The sequence below is a fragment of the Chanos chanos genome, chromosome 11 (genome assembly GCF_902362185.1).
Source record: "Chanos chanos chromosome 11, fChaCha1.1, whole genome shotgun sequence".
Lineage (NCBI taxonomy): Eukaryota > Metazoa > Chordata > Actinopteri > Gonorynchiformes > Chanidae > Chanos > Chanos chanos.
In genome coordinates this window covers 22,132,776-22,149,914 of record NC_044505.1, presented here as the reverse complement: position 1 = coordinate 22,149,914, position 17,139 = coordinate 22,132,776, and the positions used below count along the sequence as shown (strand labels likewise).

The 17,139-nt window shown below is 40.9% G+C and overlaps 4 protein-coding genes across 4 annotated transcripts in view; all 4 read left to right on the top strand.

The window, feature by feature from the left end:
• Positions 1-17,139, top strand: part of LOC115823847 (NACHT, LRR and PYD domains-containing protein 3-like) — a 704,547-nt gene that overhangs the window by 276,456 nt on the left and 410,952 nt on the right. The window lies entirely within an intron of this gene.
• LOC115824237 (caspase-3-like) lies at positions 165-3,277 on the top strand. The gene is made up of 6 exons (XM_030788347.1): positions 165-221; positions 911-1,050; positions 1,628-1,756; positions 2,190-2,365; positions 2,659-2,773; positions 3,048-3,277. The coding sequence occupies exons 2-6, from the start codon at positions 942-944 to the stop codon at positions 3,275-3,277; spliced, it is 759 nt and encodes a 252-aa protein (XP_030644207.1). The 5' UTR covers positions 165-221; positions 911-941.
• Positions 6,366-12,777, top strand: LOC115824235 (caspase-3). The gene is made up of 6 exons (XM_030788345.1): positions 6,366-6,454; positions 10,432-10,571; positions 11,082-11,210; positions 11,507-11,682; positions 11,986-12,100; positions 12,377-12,777. Exons 1-6 carry the CDS (start codon positions 6,429-6,431, stop codon positions 12,604-12,606), a joined length of 816 nt encoding a protein of 271 aa, XP_030644205.1. The 5' UTR covers positions 6,366-6,428; the 3' UTR covers positions 12,607-12,777.
• On the top strand, positions 14,131-16,440 carry LOC115824236 (caspase-7). Its single transcript, XM_030788346.1, has 6 exons — positions 14,131-14,217; positions 14,965-15,059; positions 15,214-15,348; positions 15,615-15,793; positions 15,932-16,055; positions 16,173-16,440. The coding sequence occupies exons 1-6, from the start codon at positions 14,192-14,194 to the stop codon at positions 16,400-16,402; spliced, it is 789 nt and encodes a 262-aa protein (XP_030644206.1). The 5' UTR covers positions 14,131-14,191; the 3' UTR covers positions 16,403-16,440.

The following is a 17,139-nucleotide window of genomic DNA, read 5'->3' as shown; positions in this document are numbered from 1 at the left end:
CACAACAGCGTGTGTGAACAAGGCGTGGGGCTTTCAGCAGAAAAAGCGGATGCACCGAATTACTCAGCATTGAACATCGTGGTTCAAATTACCCTTGGTAACAACTTGTTCTTGCTGTTTCTTGTTTTTGGTCAAAAAGAAAAGGCAGTGTCTGTCGTTATGGACAAGAATACGGGAGCAAACGGGGATTGCGTTGACGCTAGGAGCGAGGGTGTAAGAGGGTAAGATGATCTGAACTACTGTTGCCATGCAGTATTTATTCGCAGACTATGCAATGTCGGATCAAATTGTTTTGTGCTTTCTTCATCATCTAGAGTATACGTTTTGATGCATCTTAATGTGAAACGCCGTATAAACCACAACGCCGATGCATGCAAACCTTATGTTGTGTCTTCCTGTTCCATCATTGTCTTTCACAGCTGCGCGGTGTAACATAGTGCTTAGTCATTCTGAATGAACTGCATGAATAAGTACAGTCAGCGATTTAGTACCAGTCACATTTGCATACGCTGGAGGAAAAACACAGTAGTTTGTATATTTGAAATAGTAGACACGCAGCCAGTGTTTTTTTTTTTTTGTTTGTTTTTTTTTTAATCAGGGACGACACTGTTTACTAACAAGACACCTCTGTGCGTCTCTCACCGAAGGACGCTGCATTATCAGATTATCGTGGTCAGGTGAAGATATGTAGCCCACAGTACTTTGCGTTACAGCTTTGAGAACACAGTTGTAATGTCATACGGAAGCATCCCCGTGCAATGCAAGCTTTCATAGAATCACACCTTGTGATAGCTGATGTAAGTCTATGTGGAAGCTGTGGTGTATTCTGATCGAAATTGAGTGGGCTTGTCGTTTCCGTTGACTTTACGGCTGTCGTGTCAACTTGGTTCTCTCTATCCGTTGTCCACAGTGCTGAACAGGCGGGCGCCGCCTCGGAAGCTATGCAGGTGGACGCTAAACCCAAAAACCATGAGTTCAGGTACAGGTTGGACTACCCTTCTATCGGATATTGCATCATTATCAACAACAAGAACTTCGATCGCAGAACAGGTAATGTTCCCGTGCAGAACTTCCATACAGTCTTAAGTATTCGCCTAATGATAGATTTGCATCTACTTTTGTTAGACGTGTGGGATAAACGGAGTTTAATTGAAAACGGAGGTTTTTATCTGAAGTTTTCTAGCCTTTTGTCACTGAGGACCTGGATCATCCTGTTGTCTTTGTGCTAATTCAGAAATAGTAATTACTTGTAGTGAAACCCACATATTTCGAGGTGTCGATAGTGACGCACTGGCAAAGAATTCGCTCAAAGCTGTTTTAGAACAGTCAGAAAACTTTCTTACACGTATAGTCTCAGCGTTTGATACCTGGGATGTTTTTGAGGTAGACTCGCGCAGGTCAGTGAACAGAGGCCTAATGAGCTTTTTGTTTCCTAATACGTGGAAATTTCAGTAGCTGTCAGTTTAAGTGTGAATAAGGCAATGACGAAGCTACTGAATGATTATCGAAGTTAACATGTCACTTCTCATTACCTCCCAAAACCTAAAACTGTCAAGATAGATGAGTCACGAGTCATTTTGTTTTTTTGTTTTTCTCATTAACTAATTAATGTGTTTTTTTTTTTTAGGAATGAACGCCCGCAATGGTACCGATGTGGATGCGGCTAATATGATGAATGTCTTTGGGAAGCTGGGCTACAAAGTGAAAGTTTTCAACGACCAGACTGTGAATCAGATTAAAAATGTGTTAGGCTCAGGTAAATTAGACTTTGTTTTTAGACTGAGCAATTTACCAGCTGTCAATACATTCTAAGCTGCAAGCGGCCAAAAAGTCAATATTGATATATTGGTGTAAGACGTTCGCGGACCTGTTTTACCCGTATCCTGCAGAAAACGTTTTGACTGACTGACTCATTGGTATACTTTCCCCACTGTTTTAAAGTTATTGTCGTATATGTTCTGTAAATGTTAAGGCTTTTCATGCATTAGAAAGTTAATGCACTTTCATAAATTTACCTTGGAAATGCAGAAAATAGTCTTTTGCTCATTTTGAGTTGTGTTTTTGGAGATTTTGGGTTTCTATAAGATGTTAATGCTACACGAGAGTGAGCACCTCTCTCTCTCTCACACACACACACACACACACACACGCGCGCATTCATGTCTTTATAATTGCTTTCTGTGTCCCAGCTGCGAAGGAGAACCACAGCCAGTGTGCCTCATTTGTGTGTGTGCTGCTGAGTCATGGAGACGAGGGAATTTTCTTTGGGACAGACGGCTCAGTGGAACTGAAAACCCTCACCAGCATGTTCAGAGGCGACCGCTGCCCCTCACTGGCGGGCAAACCCAAACTCTTTTTCATTCAGGTTACTCCTCATTATCCTTTCTGAGCTTCTCTGGCATGCTGGGAGTTGAAGTTCTGTTTGCCTTCTGTGAATCAGGCCTGTGTGAAGCCGTGTGATTATGTAAACGATTATATACTGATTATATGATGAAGAATTATCAACCAGGCATTTTTTATCGCTTATGAAATATAGAATATAGAATTATATAAAAAAAAGACACAAAACAGTTGAGTTGTTGCAACCATTTTCCAGAATATGATTAAGTGTCTGTTCAGAAAAGCAAAGTAAGTTTTTGTGTCTGTTTTTGTGCGTAGGCATGTAGAGGTACAGATTTTGACAGTGGTGTTGAAGTGGACAGTGTTGAAGATGACTCTCCAGAGAAAATCCCTGTAGAGGCAGACTTCCTCTATGCCTATTCTACAGCTCCAGGTACACACACACACACTCAAACACACACACACACACACAGGAAATCGAAAACTGAAAGATGCTGTCTTTTTTATTATGTGCATGCAAGTTGTAAGTACAGTTCATTGTTAGAAGTCTGAGAGTGTTAAGTAAACATATCATGTGGTTATAGGATGCAGTGCATATTATATTAAGAGTTTCAGTATACACACAATTTATGTGTTGTCTACATTAGAGATTCATTGTGAGTTTATGGTGTTAAAATGAAAGTTTGGTCCCTCCCCCTGTCACTCAGGCTACTATTCCTGGAGGAACACTGTGACTGGCTCCTGGTTTATCCAATCACTGTGCGATATGATGTCCAAATATGGCACAACCCTGGAGCTTATGCACATTTTGACCAGGGTCAACCACATGGTGGCGTTAAACTTTGAGTCAGCCTCCCATGATCCCATTTTCCACGCCAAAAAGCAGATACCATGCATCGTCAGCATGCTGACCAAAGAGATGTACTTTAGACCCTGAGAAAAAAACTGCCCTTTTTTTCATTGGAAGAAAACCACAAGACTCTTCAATCACATGACAGTAACGTGTAGTTGTCTTGAGATGACAGAGCAACCCATATGATACTGTGTGTTTGTCATCATGTCTGTGGGAATTTCCTGTTTGCAGAGGAAGAGGGTGTATAACCTGGGGGGTATTCAAGAAAGCAGGTTTGGTTAAAACTCGTAGTTAGTTATCTCAGAGTAAGTAGTAAACCTCCTAATAGAAGAGTCCTGTGGCTTCATTCTCTTAGCAAAACAAAGCCATAGGGCTCTTCTGTTAGGAGGTTTACAACTTGCTCTGAGCTAACAAACTCAAGAGTTTTCACTAAACCTGCTTTCTGGAATACCCCCCTGGTGGTTTTGGGATCCTGTAAAAATGTGTTGTTGTTTAATGTTTTGTTTTGTAGTGTTTTCATTATCCTTTCTTGAAGTCTACAAACCACTCCGCTACACCCCTAAACTGTGCAATTCATCATTACGAGTAGGGCTGTACAATGAAACTAGAATTTTAATGGAGACATGGCCACTTGTGAATATTAATCTGCAGAAGCTTTGATTTAAGTAAATGTGTTTATACCATGACCGCGGAAAATACTCAGTTCTGATTGGCTGGCAAGTGTCCTTTGCACTCCTATTTTGGGACAGCTCAAACAGATCAGGTCAAAAGTTCTAAATTGTTCTAATTACCATTCAGTATTATTGCCCCTGATTACGTTAAAAGGCACGTAACTGTAATAACAGTAGTAAATATCACAGCAGGGTGCCAGGTGTACGCTACACTGGGTCTGCTTAGCAATATTAAAATGAATGAATTTTAATTTGGGGAACTCAAAATTTGGTTACACTTCAGTTGATTTCCCTCTGAATCAAGTCGTCCAGTAGTATCCTACTAAAACCGTGCCCACGTTCATCATACATTCACTTTGAAAAGAAATGCCAGCGACTACCTTACTAGAAACTTTTCTCAGTTTGATATTAGCCTTGATAACTAAGCAGCAGATAATTTGTTAACTTAAATGTTTACGGTATCATCAGTTCAATGCTGTAATCACAGTGTGTGTCACTGATGTACTGATGAACTGATGTACGATTTTTTTTTTAATCAAATTGTGCAGCCCTAATTTCAACTTTAAAATCTATTTAAGACTCAGGTTCACAGAAATGTGCAGGACTGCATCTGGGTTTAATGGTTTTGTTGTGTAGCAGCACTGGTGCAGACAAATCCCTTGTCTCCACTGGGCTCTGATTATTCCTACCCGCAGAAGGTAGAAGAAATTATTTCAGAACATAACAACGACAGAAGGAGCCCAGTTTTTTCATAGGATTTCCATGGAATACTTGTTTCAGTCTCATTTGGTCATAAAAGAAAAAAGCAGCTAGATGAATATAGTTATGGTGAAATGTATCCCTGCATATTGAACCTAACTGCACAGTGTAGTTCTTTGAACAGTTTAGTTGTATTGAAACATAGTCACAACCCTCAATGGTGGAGAATAGATGATCGTTCGCAGTTCTACCTACACATTTACACTGCAATGGAGAGTTTTAATTTCAAGGGTGTTTACGTGCTAATGTAGCATTCAAACTTTGTTTGACAAACGGGCAAAAGGGAATTGATTTAAGATGTTTTTACTTTTACTTGTGGTGTGAGATCACTGTTATTATTGTGATGTGCATGCGTTTCACATACAGAAAAGAGCATGATGATACATGCAGCGTCTAGGATGTACATGAATGATCACAAAACTTCATTTTTCCAGGTGCTATGACGCATCTGTCCGTGGAACGTGTACTACCGTTCACAAATTCTCAGCTGTATGACATGAGGTCAAAAGGGCGTAGGTCACTATATATATATGCTTTTGAACAATCATAATGATGTATGCAGTGTCTGGGATGTGCACAAATGATCCCAAAACTTCATTATTCCACAAGCTATGACGCATCCGCAGTACAGATGTATTGAGTTTGATAGTTATAATCAATATCCATAGGACTGTTTTGGCCTCCTCAGCTACATGACGTGAGGCCAACATGTTTAAGGTGTTTGACAGTAGAGGGGTCGGATTGTTTCAGTGGGACAGCCATGACTTTTCGCTTCATGTTATTCAAATCACTGAGAAATCATGTTTTGTAATATACCAGTCTGAGTTTTTTTTTTAAGTACACGCACTTAATGGACTGAGCCATTTCTTCAGTGTAGTGATGTGCCTTTGCCTGCTTGTTGAGGAATATATCTGAGTTTTACTCGTGAGGCAGTCAAAGCATTAGACAATGAGTGTAAAGCCAGCATCCTAAACTTGGGTTAACCACCAAGCCTCTTTTCCATCAGAGGAAACACAGTCATTTAAATAGCAATCAACAGGCATCCCACGTGTCTCTCAGTGAAACGTGATGGCATTAAGTAATGCACAGCTGGATGTACTAAGAATGTCCTGGCAGTTCTGTGTGACGTCTGCTTGAGCTCGGTCGACATATTTTGTAACGTTTTAAAGAACTTAAATGAGCACAAACAGACTTTTTTTTTTTTTTTAATTAAAAAAACCCAAAAAAAACAGAGGTATTGAGTAATAGTTACAATCGAATGCTAGAGCCTCTTTCCACAGGTTTTTGTAAATCAGCTACAAGTTGAAACTATTGATTGCTGATCAGATGAATTTAATATGTGGTAATCAGTTGTCAAATGTGACTTTACATATTGTAAAATAGATGTGGTCAGTAAAAACCAATACTTTTTTATTCTGGGATCCAAGAAAACACTGCTTATGAACAGATGATTCTGTTTTCCCTCTCAGTTTCCTCTACAGTTTAATTAGAGGTCTCCTCAGGGCCTTTTTATGTACGTTGTCCGAACGTTTTCATCAAACGTTGTTTGTACGACGTATGAGTAGCTCAATAAAGAACGGATTTAAAACGTTGTGGTTTTGTGTTTGAATCCAAGTCCTCCAGTGTCTCAAGTGAAACTAAATTACTGTCTCTGTTAAATATTAACTATATGGACTTTGCAGTCTCATTCAGATCCAGACAGCACGTAAAATGAGTGACAGAGAGTAGAGCTGACAGGGAAGTGTGAGCTTGTGGCGATCCGGCATTATTTACAAACGCTGAAGGAAGCACTCGGCAGTAGTGTCATGGAAACTGACAATACTGGCATCAGGTAAGTGTTTCTAGCTGGGAAAAATTCATTTCATAACTTTTTTTTTTTTAAGCTGGCAAACCAGTGATTCCATTATCATATACAAAAACACCTGTCGTTTACAAAATGTAGATTAATAACGTTACCAGCAAATCGACACTCAACAGAATCTGTCTACCTGCCATCAAAACTATGGGTCTTTTGCCATGTAAATTAGTCTTCATATCCTGTCTCTCTGAGATTTTCACGTTATGTGCGAACATGATTTTTCTGGCCATTTTCTGGGAATAGGGTGCAAGGGAGTATCTGGCAGTATAGCCAGAACCTGAGCGATGCACTAACGATAAGTCGCTTTGGTTTAAACTGTAAAATCAGTCCAGCTGTGGTCCAGGCCTTATGTGTGAAAGGGGCTATTTGTGCCTCCTCCACTTCGCTCATGATTAAAGCTTTGGGTGCAGCACTAACAGGAGCAATTTGTCTGAGCAATGTGATTATTGTTCTTTCATTGCTGTTTTCCCCCCAACAAATATGAATGCAGGTCCGCAACGTTCTCTTCTCCTGGGAGAGGAACAACTCTGAAGTTGTAGCAATAGTAACCGGTGTAGCTGTATAATCAGGCGCTTGATTCGGGCACAGGGTTTGGAGTGTGGACTGTACATCGATTCTAACGGTTTATGGTCAGTTACAACATCAAAGTGTCTTTCACAAGCCCATCTGAGAGAAAGGACCACTCTCTCTCCATTTGGAAATACCTCCTTTTGAAGTCTTTCAGGCTCCTACTGTCATTGGCACATAGGAACCATTTCACCTTGTTGACGCTAAACTAACACAGCACCTAAACTTACTTGGACTTGTATCTGCAATTATCTGGGTCGGTGCACCTTTATCAAAATAGGCTACGGTTACAGCTTTCAACAGTACATCTTTGAGATAGCTGCATGCTGTTCCTTGTTCACAAATCTTGTGTGTTTTCTAGTTAGGTGTCTCAGGGACTCAAATTAAGGCAAATTAAATCACTGTTATAGCTAAGAATATCAAGAGAATTCCCCACCTCTGAGACATTCTCTTGTTTCTCTGGCTTCCCCCGGAGCTCTGATCCTCTACTCAGTAGACCAAATTCCTCTATGTATTAGCGGAATCTCCTTGCGGTTTAAGGGATCCACGTTGGACCAGGCATTTCTCGGAGCCAGCCCATATTTCTGCAAGTGCTTCACGACTGCACGACATCACTGGAGATTTTCTTGAATCCCTCCATCCCAGTTTAACCAGAAGCTCACTGGTATTGCTCATTGGCAAACGACACGCCAAGCTAAGGTCTCCTGTACTTGCACACTGGATTGTGAACAGCAAATGTCACGATACTGCATGACTGTGGCATCAGCTCCAGTTGGCGGTGATCCTATTTCAGATCAGATTTGCTAACCCGTTCGTGCTTTGTACAAGTTCATTAACCTCTGGCGCAGGGTAATGCTCTCTGATGACGACGTGATTTGATTTGTCACGTATCAAGAGGGACTCGTTCCTCAGAATTTGCCTTTGAAACAACAACCACTGGATTAACCCACGTGGAATTTACTGCCTCAGTGATCTCCATGTCTCAAGTTAAATGGCGTTTCTCTTGAGGATGAGTCTAAAGGTTGGATATTAGGGTCTATAAAGAGATTTATCTGTTTGATTTACAGTTTACCCAAACCTTGGAACATACGCTACATAGCCAAAAGTATGTGGACACCTTACCATCACACCTATATGAGTTTACTGGACATCCCATTCTAAAACCATGGAACCATGGGTATTAAATATTTGGTGTAGTACAAAAAAAATGCATGTCAAAAAATGTCTGATGTAACGCGGAGCTCTCCTATGCTGAGGAACTATGGCGTTAGTATCCTCGTCAACTCCCTCACATCCCTTACTGCCCACGAGGTGTTCAAAGAACGCCAGCCATCTTGGACTTAGCTCAGCCGGACCTTTGAAGTGGTCGAACTTGGGAATATTCGCTCTTTTCATCAAAATCAACAGTCTGTGTACTCAGCCATGTTAGGGCTAAATTCTTGTCACTGGTGTTGGATGCTATATTTCTGTGTTCACCTTACGTTTCTAACTAGTCACACACACTGGGCTGCTGATGCTAACCTTGGTTTTTACTGACAACTGATCACTCCTGCACAGCCTATGCACATCCCATAATGCATCTTCCATAAGGTGATGTCATCCGATGCACATCAAGAGTGCAGGCATTTCAGTTGATTACAGAAACATCCACACGGGTCATAAGAACATGCTCGGCGAGCCAAATCTGGTTCTCAGGCCGCCTAGTGAAAACTGTGTGGCTTTACTTCGTTATCTGGACTTTGTGTTTTCATGTATCTTAGTTTGTGAAATGTTTAACCACAACACTGGTGTCTGCAAACCTCCTTTGGTGTCTTCTTCTTTCATTGCTGTCTTTCACAACTGTTCGGCAAGACACATTGCACAGTCACTTGTAAGGACTGCACGAACAAGATCAATCAAAATGATTCAGTACCAGTCATATTTACAGATGCGGGAGCAAGTCCATAGTAGTTTGTATCTGAAAACAGAGACACACAGCCAATACATTTATCAGGCACTGTTTACTCACGAGACACCTCTGTCAGATTATCGTGGTCATGTTCAGATACACAGCGTGTAGCCTGCAGTGCTTTTCATTACAGCTTTAAGAACACAGTTTTAATGTCTTATGGAAGTGTCCCGTAAAATGCAAGTTTCCACGTAATTAAAGCTTAACTTCAGCCAAGTGTTTCAGAGCCCTGACATGTTTCATGCAGACTTCCGTTAGAACTACTGAATATCTGAAGATGAATGTTGGCCAGGAAAATGTAGCACTGATGCCAGTGCTATTGTGCTGACTTGTCTCTCCTTGTTACTCACCACCCAATGGTACTTTCAGCCCTCAGCACTGAATTCCAGGTAGTCCACTGTCTCTAAGGTATGTCCCGCCTCCCTAAGAGTGTCATCCAATCACATCAGTTCTCCCTCAACCCCTGCCTGGATTCTGCTTGCTTTCATATGAAATCCCCTGTTCCTTTGGAATTAAGTAGCCAGACTGATCTAAATCTAAATGTATCCTACATAAAGCTGCAAAGATAAGACTCATCGTTGGACTTTATGGCTTGTTTCGTGTGGGGGGAAATATAATTTATGTGAAAGAACAAAGTGAAAGTAGGGCATTGGTTCTTGGCAAAGACAGATCATTAAGGAAAATGGTCATTGGAACCACAAAATAAACCAATCTAGAGCCTTATGGTTTCTAGCTGGCTTGACCTCATCTGCACTTTTGTGTCCTAAAGACGCTCTCAAAAGGCTGCGCTCACACTGAAAGGTTATACTGACAGTTACACTGATGTTTCACTTCGGCCTACAGTCAGAAATAATACTCTGTCTTTGGTATTATCTACACTGGCTGCGTCTGCCTTAGTGTTATCTGTAATCATGTAGCTGCCTGGAAGTCAGCTGGTAAAACTAAGCTTGTAAACCAATGAATATGAACTACTATAGCTGTGGCAGCCTTGGAGATGTCAAAACTCAAGAGGCTTCCTGGGAGTCAGCCAAAATTACTGTACAGACTTTAAGACAAACACTCTGACATTGCATACCAACATCACTCTAGCTGCCTTACAACAGTCTGGAAGACGGTCTTTATAGTCTTTATAGTTATATACAGTATTATCCTGTAGCTGAGTTATCTGTAAACATGTGTCCGCCTGAGCGTCAGTAAGTATAAGTGGCATCCTGGAAGTTGTCTAACCTTATCTCTACAATGACTATCGCTGCCAGAGAGTTATCTTCAATTATGTAACTGCCTGGAAGCAAGCCAATCTGCTTAGCCGGACATTTTGCAATATACCAATACTTAACATTATTCACATTAAGTTTAGCCTTGGCCTATTTGCCAAAGAGACATTCAACGCCGAGGGCTAAAAACACCATTCAGCTTATTCATCTATCCTCCACAGTGTTGGACAGACTGCTGCTGCATTGGAGGCTTTGCAAATGGATCCTAAGCCAAAGTCCCATGAACTGAGGTACAGTTTGAGGTACCCGTCTATGGGACATTGCATTGTTATCAACAACAAGAACTTCGATCCGAAAACAGGTAACATTGCCGTGCAGAATTTCCATACAATCTTCAGAACCGCAAATGATATGAGGTTTCATTGGTACAAAGTTTTATTATATGCGTGAGGTAAACGGAGTGTATCTGAAGTAATGCTGTTTTAGAACAAGTAGAAAATAACCTCACATGTATAGCCCATGTGTTCAATAAATGCCATGTATGTTGTGCAAGACCCATAGAAAACCGTTTAATATTAATGAATACTGCTCTTCCAAATAATGTTTAAACCTCAGTAACTGTCGATTGTAGGGAATATTTCTGTGGAGAGTTTTCAGTCCTACGATACAAGATTGCCCCTAGATCTGTGTGTCTGCCCTGCAATGGACTGTGTGTTTCCCAGCCTTTTGCCCAGTGAACACTGGGATAGGCTCCAGCACCCTTCTTGGCCCTAATCAGGATAATCAGCCAAGAAAACGAACGAACGTATGAACATATTCATGTGCCGTCATAACATGTTTTCAAGTGTACGTGTTTTAATTTCATTTTAAGGTTTGAACGTCCGTAATGGCACAGAGGCAGATGCAGACAGAGTGAAGAGTGTCTTTGAGCAGTTAGGCTACGAAGTGAAGGTTTTCAACGACCAGACTGCGGCTCAGATTAAACATGTTTTGGGCTCGGGTACGTTACACTGTATTTTCAGTCTGAGCAAACTATCAGCCTTCCAAGTAAATATGCGCTCACCTGCAAGCTCTCCAGATGGTCAGCACTGATAGAACATCAGTTATACTATACAGTATAAGTACTGTATAATATATCAATAAATACACAAATATATTTGCATTGAGTTGCTCTTGAGTTTGTTTTCTTGGAGATTTGCTGTAAAGATGCTGATGCTATATAAGAGTAAGCTACACACACACACACACACACACACACACGTGTTCATGTCTTTATACTTGCTTTCTGTGTCCCAGCTGCGAAGGAAAACCACAGCCAGTGTGCCTCATTTGTGTGTGTGCTGCTGAGTCATGGAGACGAGGGAATTTTCTTTGGGACAGACGGCCCAGTGAAACTGCAAACCCTCACCAGCATGTTCAGGGGCGACCGCTGCACCTCACTGGCGGGCAAACCCAAACTCTTTTTCATTCAGGTTACTCCTCATTATCCTCTCTGAGCTTCTCGGGCATGCTGGGAGTTGAAGTTCTGTTTGCGGCCTGTGAATCAGGCTTCTGGGGAACCATGTGATTATACTGTATATAGTATTAAACCTGTTAGACACTTTAAGAGATCATGCGGAAGAATTACTAACTTGGGATATTTCATTGTCAGTGTAAAACACACCAGTGCATACTGGTACAAAAACAGACGAAACAGACACATGATGTTGTAGCAGTTTTTCAGTCTATATTTGAGTCTCTAATAAGTAAGGCAACGAATGTGTGTGTGTGTGTAGGGATGTAGAGGTACAGATCTTGACGGTGGTGTTGAAGTGGACAGTGTTCAGGACAACCCTACAGAGAAAATCCCTGTGGAAGCCGACTTCCTCTATGCCTATTCTACAGCTCCAGGTACACACACGCGCGCACACACACACGCACACACACACACACACATACACACACACACGCACACACACTCACACACAAATACACAGGGTAAGTATGAAAGACTCTTTGTCTGTTTTTTACTGGATAGTGTTTTCTATAATCCAGTGTTTTATATTATACAGTGCTTATTGTATTACTACTTTCAGTTTAAACATAATCTATGTGTGATCTAAATTACAGGTTTATTGTGAGTTTATGGTGTTTAAACGAAAGTCTTTCCCTCCCCCTGTCACTCAGGCTACTATTCCTGGAGGAGCATTTTTAATGGCTCCTGTTTTATCCAATCATTGTGCGAGATGATGTCCAAATACGGCACAACCCTGGAACTTATGCACATTTTGACCAGGGTCAACCACATGGTGGCGCTAAACTTTGAGTCAAGCTGCAACGATCCCCGTTTCCATGGCAAGAAGCAGATACCATACATCGTCACAATGCTGACCAAAGAGATGTACTTTAGACCCTAACATTTTTTTTTTTTTAATTTAAGAATAAGCAATAGATAGAATGAAGAAGGCCCTTGTGAAGCTTCACCACCAATCTGTGGGAATTTTACATTTTCTGAGGAAGAGAAATTATAGTCTGGCGGTTTTGATACGTGGAACGTACACTTAGTTGTATGTTTGGATGTTTGGACGTTTGTATGTAATCAGGCTTTTTTTTTTAAATAAAATGTATTAAAAGTTGTTGTGTAATGTTTCATTTTGAATTTTCATTGTTCTTTTCTTATATTCTAAAAGACTCTTTTGACCCCAAGGGAGTTTATGTGCCAATGTAGCATTTCAGCTTTGTTTGAAAAACGGGTAAGAGGATAATTGATGTTTTAACTTGTACTCGTTGTTTTAAACCACAGCCATAGAAAAATGGACCCATTTTACATACAGAACATGTCATGTGTCATTATATATGTTTTGGAACAATCATAATGATACATGCTGTGTTTGGGATGTGCGAAAATTGTTTTAAATTTTTCATTACTCCTCGAGTCACGATGCGTCTCTTTGAGTAAGCAGTAGGTGTACTACCATGCAGGATTTCTCAACTACATTTCACAAAGCCAAAAAGCTAAGGTGTCCAATAGCAGGGGGGGTCGGATATTTTCAGTTAAATACCCGTGATTCTTTGCTTAATGTTATTCGGTTCGCTAAGAAACTTTGTTTTACAGTATACTGTTCTGTATTTTTTTTTGAAGTTCACAACCCTTATGGACTGAACCTGCTTCCCAGCGTAGGGTGCTACGCATGTCTGATTGTTGAACGTATCACAGACCTCAGTCAAAGCATTAGACAATGAGTGTAAAGCCAGCATCCTAAAGTTAGGTTAACCACCGAGCCTCTTTTCCGTCAGAGGAAACACTGTCATTTAAATAGCGATCAACAGGCATTTCAAGTGCCTTACAGTGAAACATTATGGTCTTAATTAATGCGCGTCCGTGCGTAAAGTCTGTTTACGCTACATGAGCTCAGTCGACACATCATGTAAAATTTTGAAGAACTTAAACCAGCACAAATGCACTTTTAGAAGTAAAAGGGAATGTGTGTGTGTGTGTGTGTACGTGTACCTTTGCTGCAACTGTTTCATTCAGTGTTAGTTTTACAATGCGTGAGTCATTTATGGGATTTGCCTGTGCGTTTTATTTAGAAGGAACTGATAAGCGACGTTTAACTGACTCATTGATTCATGAGTCTTATTGATGACGCTTTTGAGGGAAACCTTTTTTGCACCGTGAACTTCAGCACTCACCCCATTAATTTTCACATTTTAAACAGGTCTTTACAAGTCTTTTCCGCGCGAGAGACGTAAAGGTGCGAATAAAACACGAGGAAAACGTTGTCTCTTTGGAATATTTGAGTTTGAATCCAGACTTCAAGTGTCTGAAAGCTTTACAGTTTTTAGAACGAATCAGTTGTCTCTCTTAATTATTAACTACGTGGACTTTGAGGTCTCATTCAGATCCAGATGACACAGAAAATGAAAGTGTCTGAGAAAAGTGGCGATAGAAAATTGTGAGATTGTTCGGTCCGGTATTATTCCTAAACTCTCGTCATTGTTATGGAAAGCAAAAATTCCGACATCAGGTAAGTATGTCTCGCTCGGGGGAGAAATCCATTTTCAACTCGCTTCAAATGTACTTTTCTCTAGATTTTTACATTTTCGCAATGCCGTTACGAGCGGATTGTTTCGATAGCCTAATAGAATAGATGGGGAGCTTAAAGTTTTTTCCCCAGATTCCAAACCAATGATATTGTGATAACCTTTCATAAAAATCCAACAGTTAGATTACATAAATTGAATGAAATTCTGTTTACTGTCATCCCAGCCATATACACAATACACAGTAGACAGCCTTACACACAGTGCACAGTGGGACGAAATTGTGTGTCCTCAGGACCATGGGAAACAGCCGCTGCACTTTACGCGCGCCCTCATCATGGACCATGGACCTGAAGTAGCCGCTGCACTCAGGAACGCACCGCCACATTGATCGATCGCCGTGGCGAATTTCATCCTCTACATTTAACCCATCCATCCATAAGCAGTGGACACACAGACTAGGAACAGTGAGCCAGCGCGCGCGCGCGCACACACACATACCAGGGGCAGTGGGCAGCCGCAGCGTCTGGGGACCAGTTGGGGGTTACTCAAGGGCACTTCAGTCATGGGCGTCAAGGGAGTGTTGAGGAAGGGAAGAGCGCTGTTCATTCACTTCCCCCGCCCAAACTTTTTTCCTGCCAGGCCTTTCCGTTGCAAGCCCGCTGTTCTAACATTTAGGTCACGAAAATCACACCTGCTACATGTAGACGATGTTTCTGTTCAATTTGCAGGGAAACACAGGATCTCTTTAAGTGGCAGTACAATTGCAGTCATAGTAAGACGTATGTTGGCAAATGTCTCATCATAAACAATGAAGAATTTAATGGTGAGTGTTACATATGCTTGTTGAATTGTTGAATAATGTCAATATGTCATTGTAAAAACCCCATTTTGCTTTTCAAAACGATTTTATTGCATTTTCACCTTTCGGTATCCCCAGAATTCCGTTTTACATGTAGTGCTGTGTATATGTTTTTAAGGCCAGCCAGAGTATCGGCGGAAAGGCACTGAGAGAGACGGGGAACGCCTGCTTCGCACGTTTAAGAAACTGAGATTTGACGTTGAAGTGAAGAAAAACCTGAAAAAAGATGAAATGATCCGCGTGCTGCAAGATGGTAAAGATGTTATTTTAACCGAGGACACCCCCCACCCCCCACCCCCAGCCATTGCTTTTTCTTAATCCATGTATCTAAAACGTGTTTAAAACCTCTAACCCTGTTACATAGTCATCCCACATGCACAAGTTGTATGGACTTCATCCTGTTATTGAGGAATCTGATCAGTCATTCCAGGGAACGTCATTTCCCTAACAGGGAATTTTCTATATTCTGCATTTTTCAGTGATCTTAACTGTTTGTTTCTGGTGCTCCCCTGTTTTTAGTGTCTAAGGAGAAGCACAAAGAGATGGGCTGTTTTGTCTGTGTGTTTCTCACTCATGGAGCACCAGGAGCCCTGTACGGCAGTGATCTCCAGACAGTTCCTGTGAGAACACTGACCTCTATGTTAACCGCTGACCGATGCCCGACACTCCAGAACAAACCCAAACTCTTCATATTTCAGGTATTTTAGGCCTGCCAAATACAGCACCAGTGCAAAACATGATTTATTGCTTTACTTTTAATCCACGTGCAAGAATTTAATAGGGAAACAAACAAATGAAGGGGTTTTCTTTTTGTCTTGTTTTGTTTTCCCTTTTAGGCCTGCAGGGGGCTCCAGTATGACTCTGGTATTGAAACAGACTCTGAGGCTGAGAGTTCGGACTTTGTTGGAACATCAGATGTTCCAGAGATGGACTTCCTCTGCTGTTACTCTACAGCCCCAGGTAAGCAGCACCAATGGAACTCTGTGGGGGGTTTTCCCAGCTTCTCTACAAAACAATTCATTCAGTTACAGCCTGAGACTTTTCTGTGTGTGTGTGTGTGTGTGTGTGTTTTCTCAGGATACTACTCATGGAGGAATCCGGGTACGGGCTCAGTATTCATCAATGAGCTGTGTGAGATGCTAGAGAAATACCATGACCTGGAAATAATTCAAATCCTAACCAGGGTCAGTCATCAAGTGGCCACTAACTTTTACTCCAAGACACAAAATCCGAATTCTGATGCGAAGAGACAAATGCCCACCATCCTCTCCACCCTTACAAGAGAATTATACCTCACAGCTAAATGAAGTTTGTACTTAGATGTACATGTTTATCCTGGTGCATTTCTGTATGCCATTTTTACCATTAAACTACTCAACTGTAAAAAAAAAAAAAAAAGATAGAAAGATGTAATCAATGTAATAGCATGTGTATAATTTAAAATGCTTATCAACTTGAGAATATCTTTATGAAATTTACAGCTTTAAGAATTCTTCATGGCATTGTTGTTTTGAATACGTCCTGTATATTTCAGGAGTTAGAGCGAATGCTGTATGTTTACCCGTTTTTCTTCGGTAAAACAGCAATGCAGTCCAATGCTATTTGTGTATCTCTTCGGCTGTACCACATCACCTAATAGTAACAAACCACAACATTTGCTAAGAGACTATGTACTGTTGCTTTAAGGGTTCCTTTATCTTGCTTATTTCTTTGGCTGTACTTAGCTTCTTCCTCCTACTTTTGATTAACATCTTTAACCTCTGCATACGCACCCTTTTAAGTGTGTTTTACACTACTTTTAAAAAGGAATCCCATTGTCGGACTCCGTTTTTAATCAGCCACACCGGTCCTGTTTGTGATTGGATTACAGATTGTGACGTTTGTGTCTAATTTGCATTGTATCGTCAAGACTGTGAGAAAACACGTTTTATGCCATTAAAGTTATTAAACATCTCTAAATATAAATGTATATCATCAATTAAGCACATAAATATACAGAGAAGTAACAATTATTCACGAAGAAGTATCTTTACATTACCGTGAT

Excerpts from the sequence above, each read along its gene's own strand:
- LOC115824237 (XM_030788347.1), top strand. The coding sequence starts at position 942 with ATGCAGGTGGACGCTAAACCCAAAAACCATGAGTTCAGGTACAGGTTG. Across the intron at positions 1,051-1,627 it reads GAACTTCGATCGCAGAACAG|GAATGAACGCCCGCAATGGT; the intron begins GTAATGTTCCCG and ends TTTTTTTTTTAG. Across the intron at positions 2,366-2,658 it reads CCAAACTCTTTTTCATTCAG|GCATGTAGAGGTACAGATTT; the intron begins GTTACTCCTCAT and ends TTTTGTGCGTAG.
- LOC115824235 (XM_030788345.1), top strand. The coding sequence starts at position 6,429 with ATGGAAACTGACAATACTGGCATCAG. Across the intron at positions 6,455-10,431 it reads ACTGACAATACTGGCATCAG|TGTTGGACAGACTGCTGCTG; the intron begins GTAAGTGTTTCT and ends TATCCTCCACAG. Across the intron at positions 11,683-11,985 it reads CCAAACTCTTTTTCATTCAG|GGATGTAGAGGTACAGATCT; the intron begins GTTACTCCTCAT and ends GTGTGTGTGTAG.
- LOC115824236 (XM_030788346.1), top strand. The coding sequence starts at position 14,192 with ATGGAAAGCAAAAATTCCGACATCAG. Across the intron at positions 15,060-15,213 it reads AAACAATGAAGAATTTAATG|GCCAGCCAGAGTATCGGCGG; the intron begins GTGAGTGTTACA and ends TATGTTTTTAAG. Across the intron at positions 15,794-15,931 it reads CCAAACTCTTCATATTTCAG|GCCTGCAGGGGGCTCCAGTA; the intron begins GTATTTTAGGCC and ends TTTCCCTTTTAG.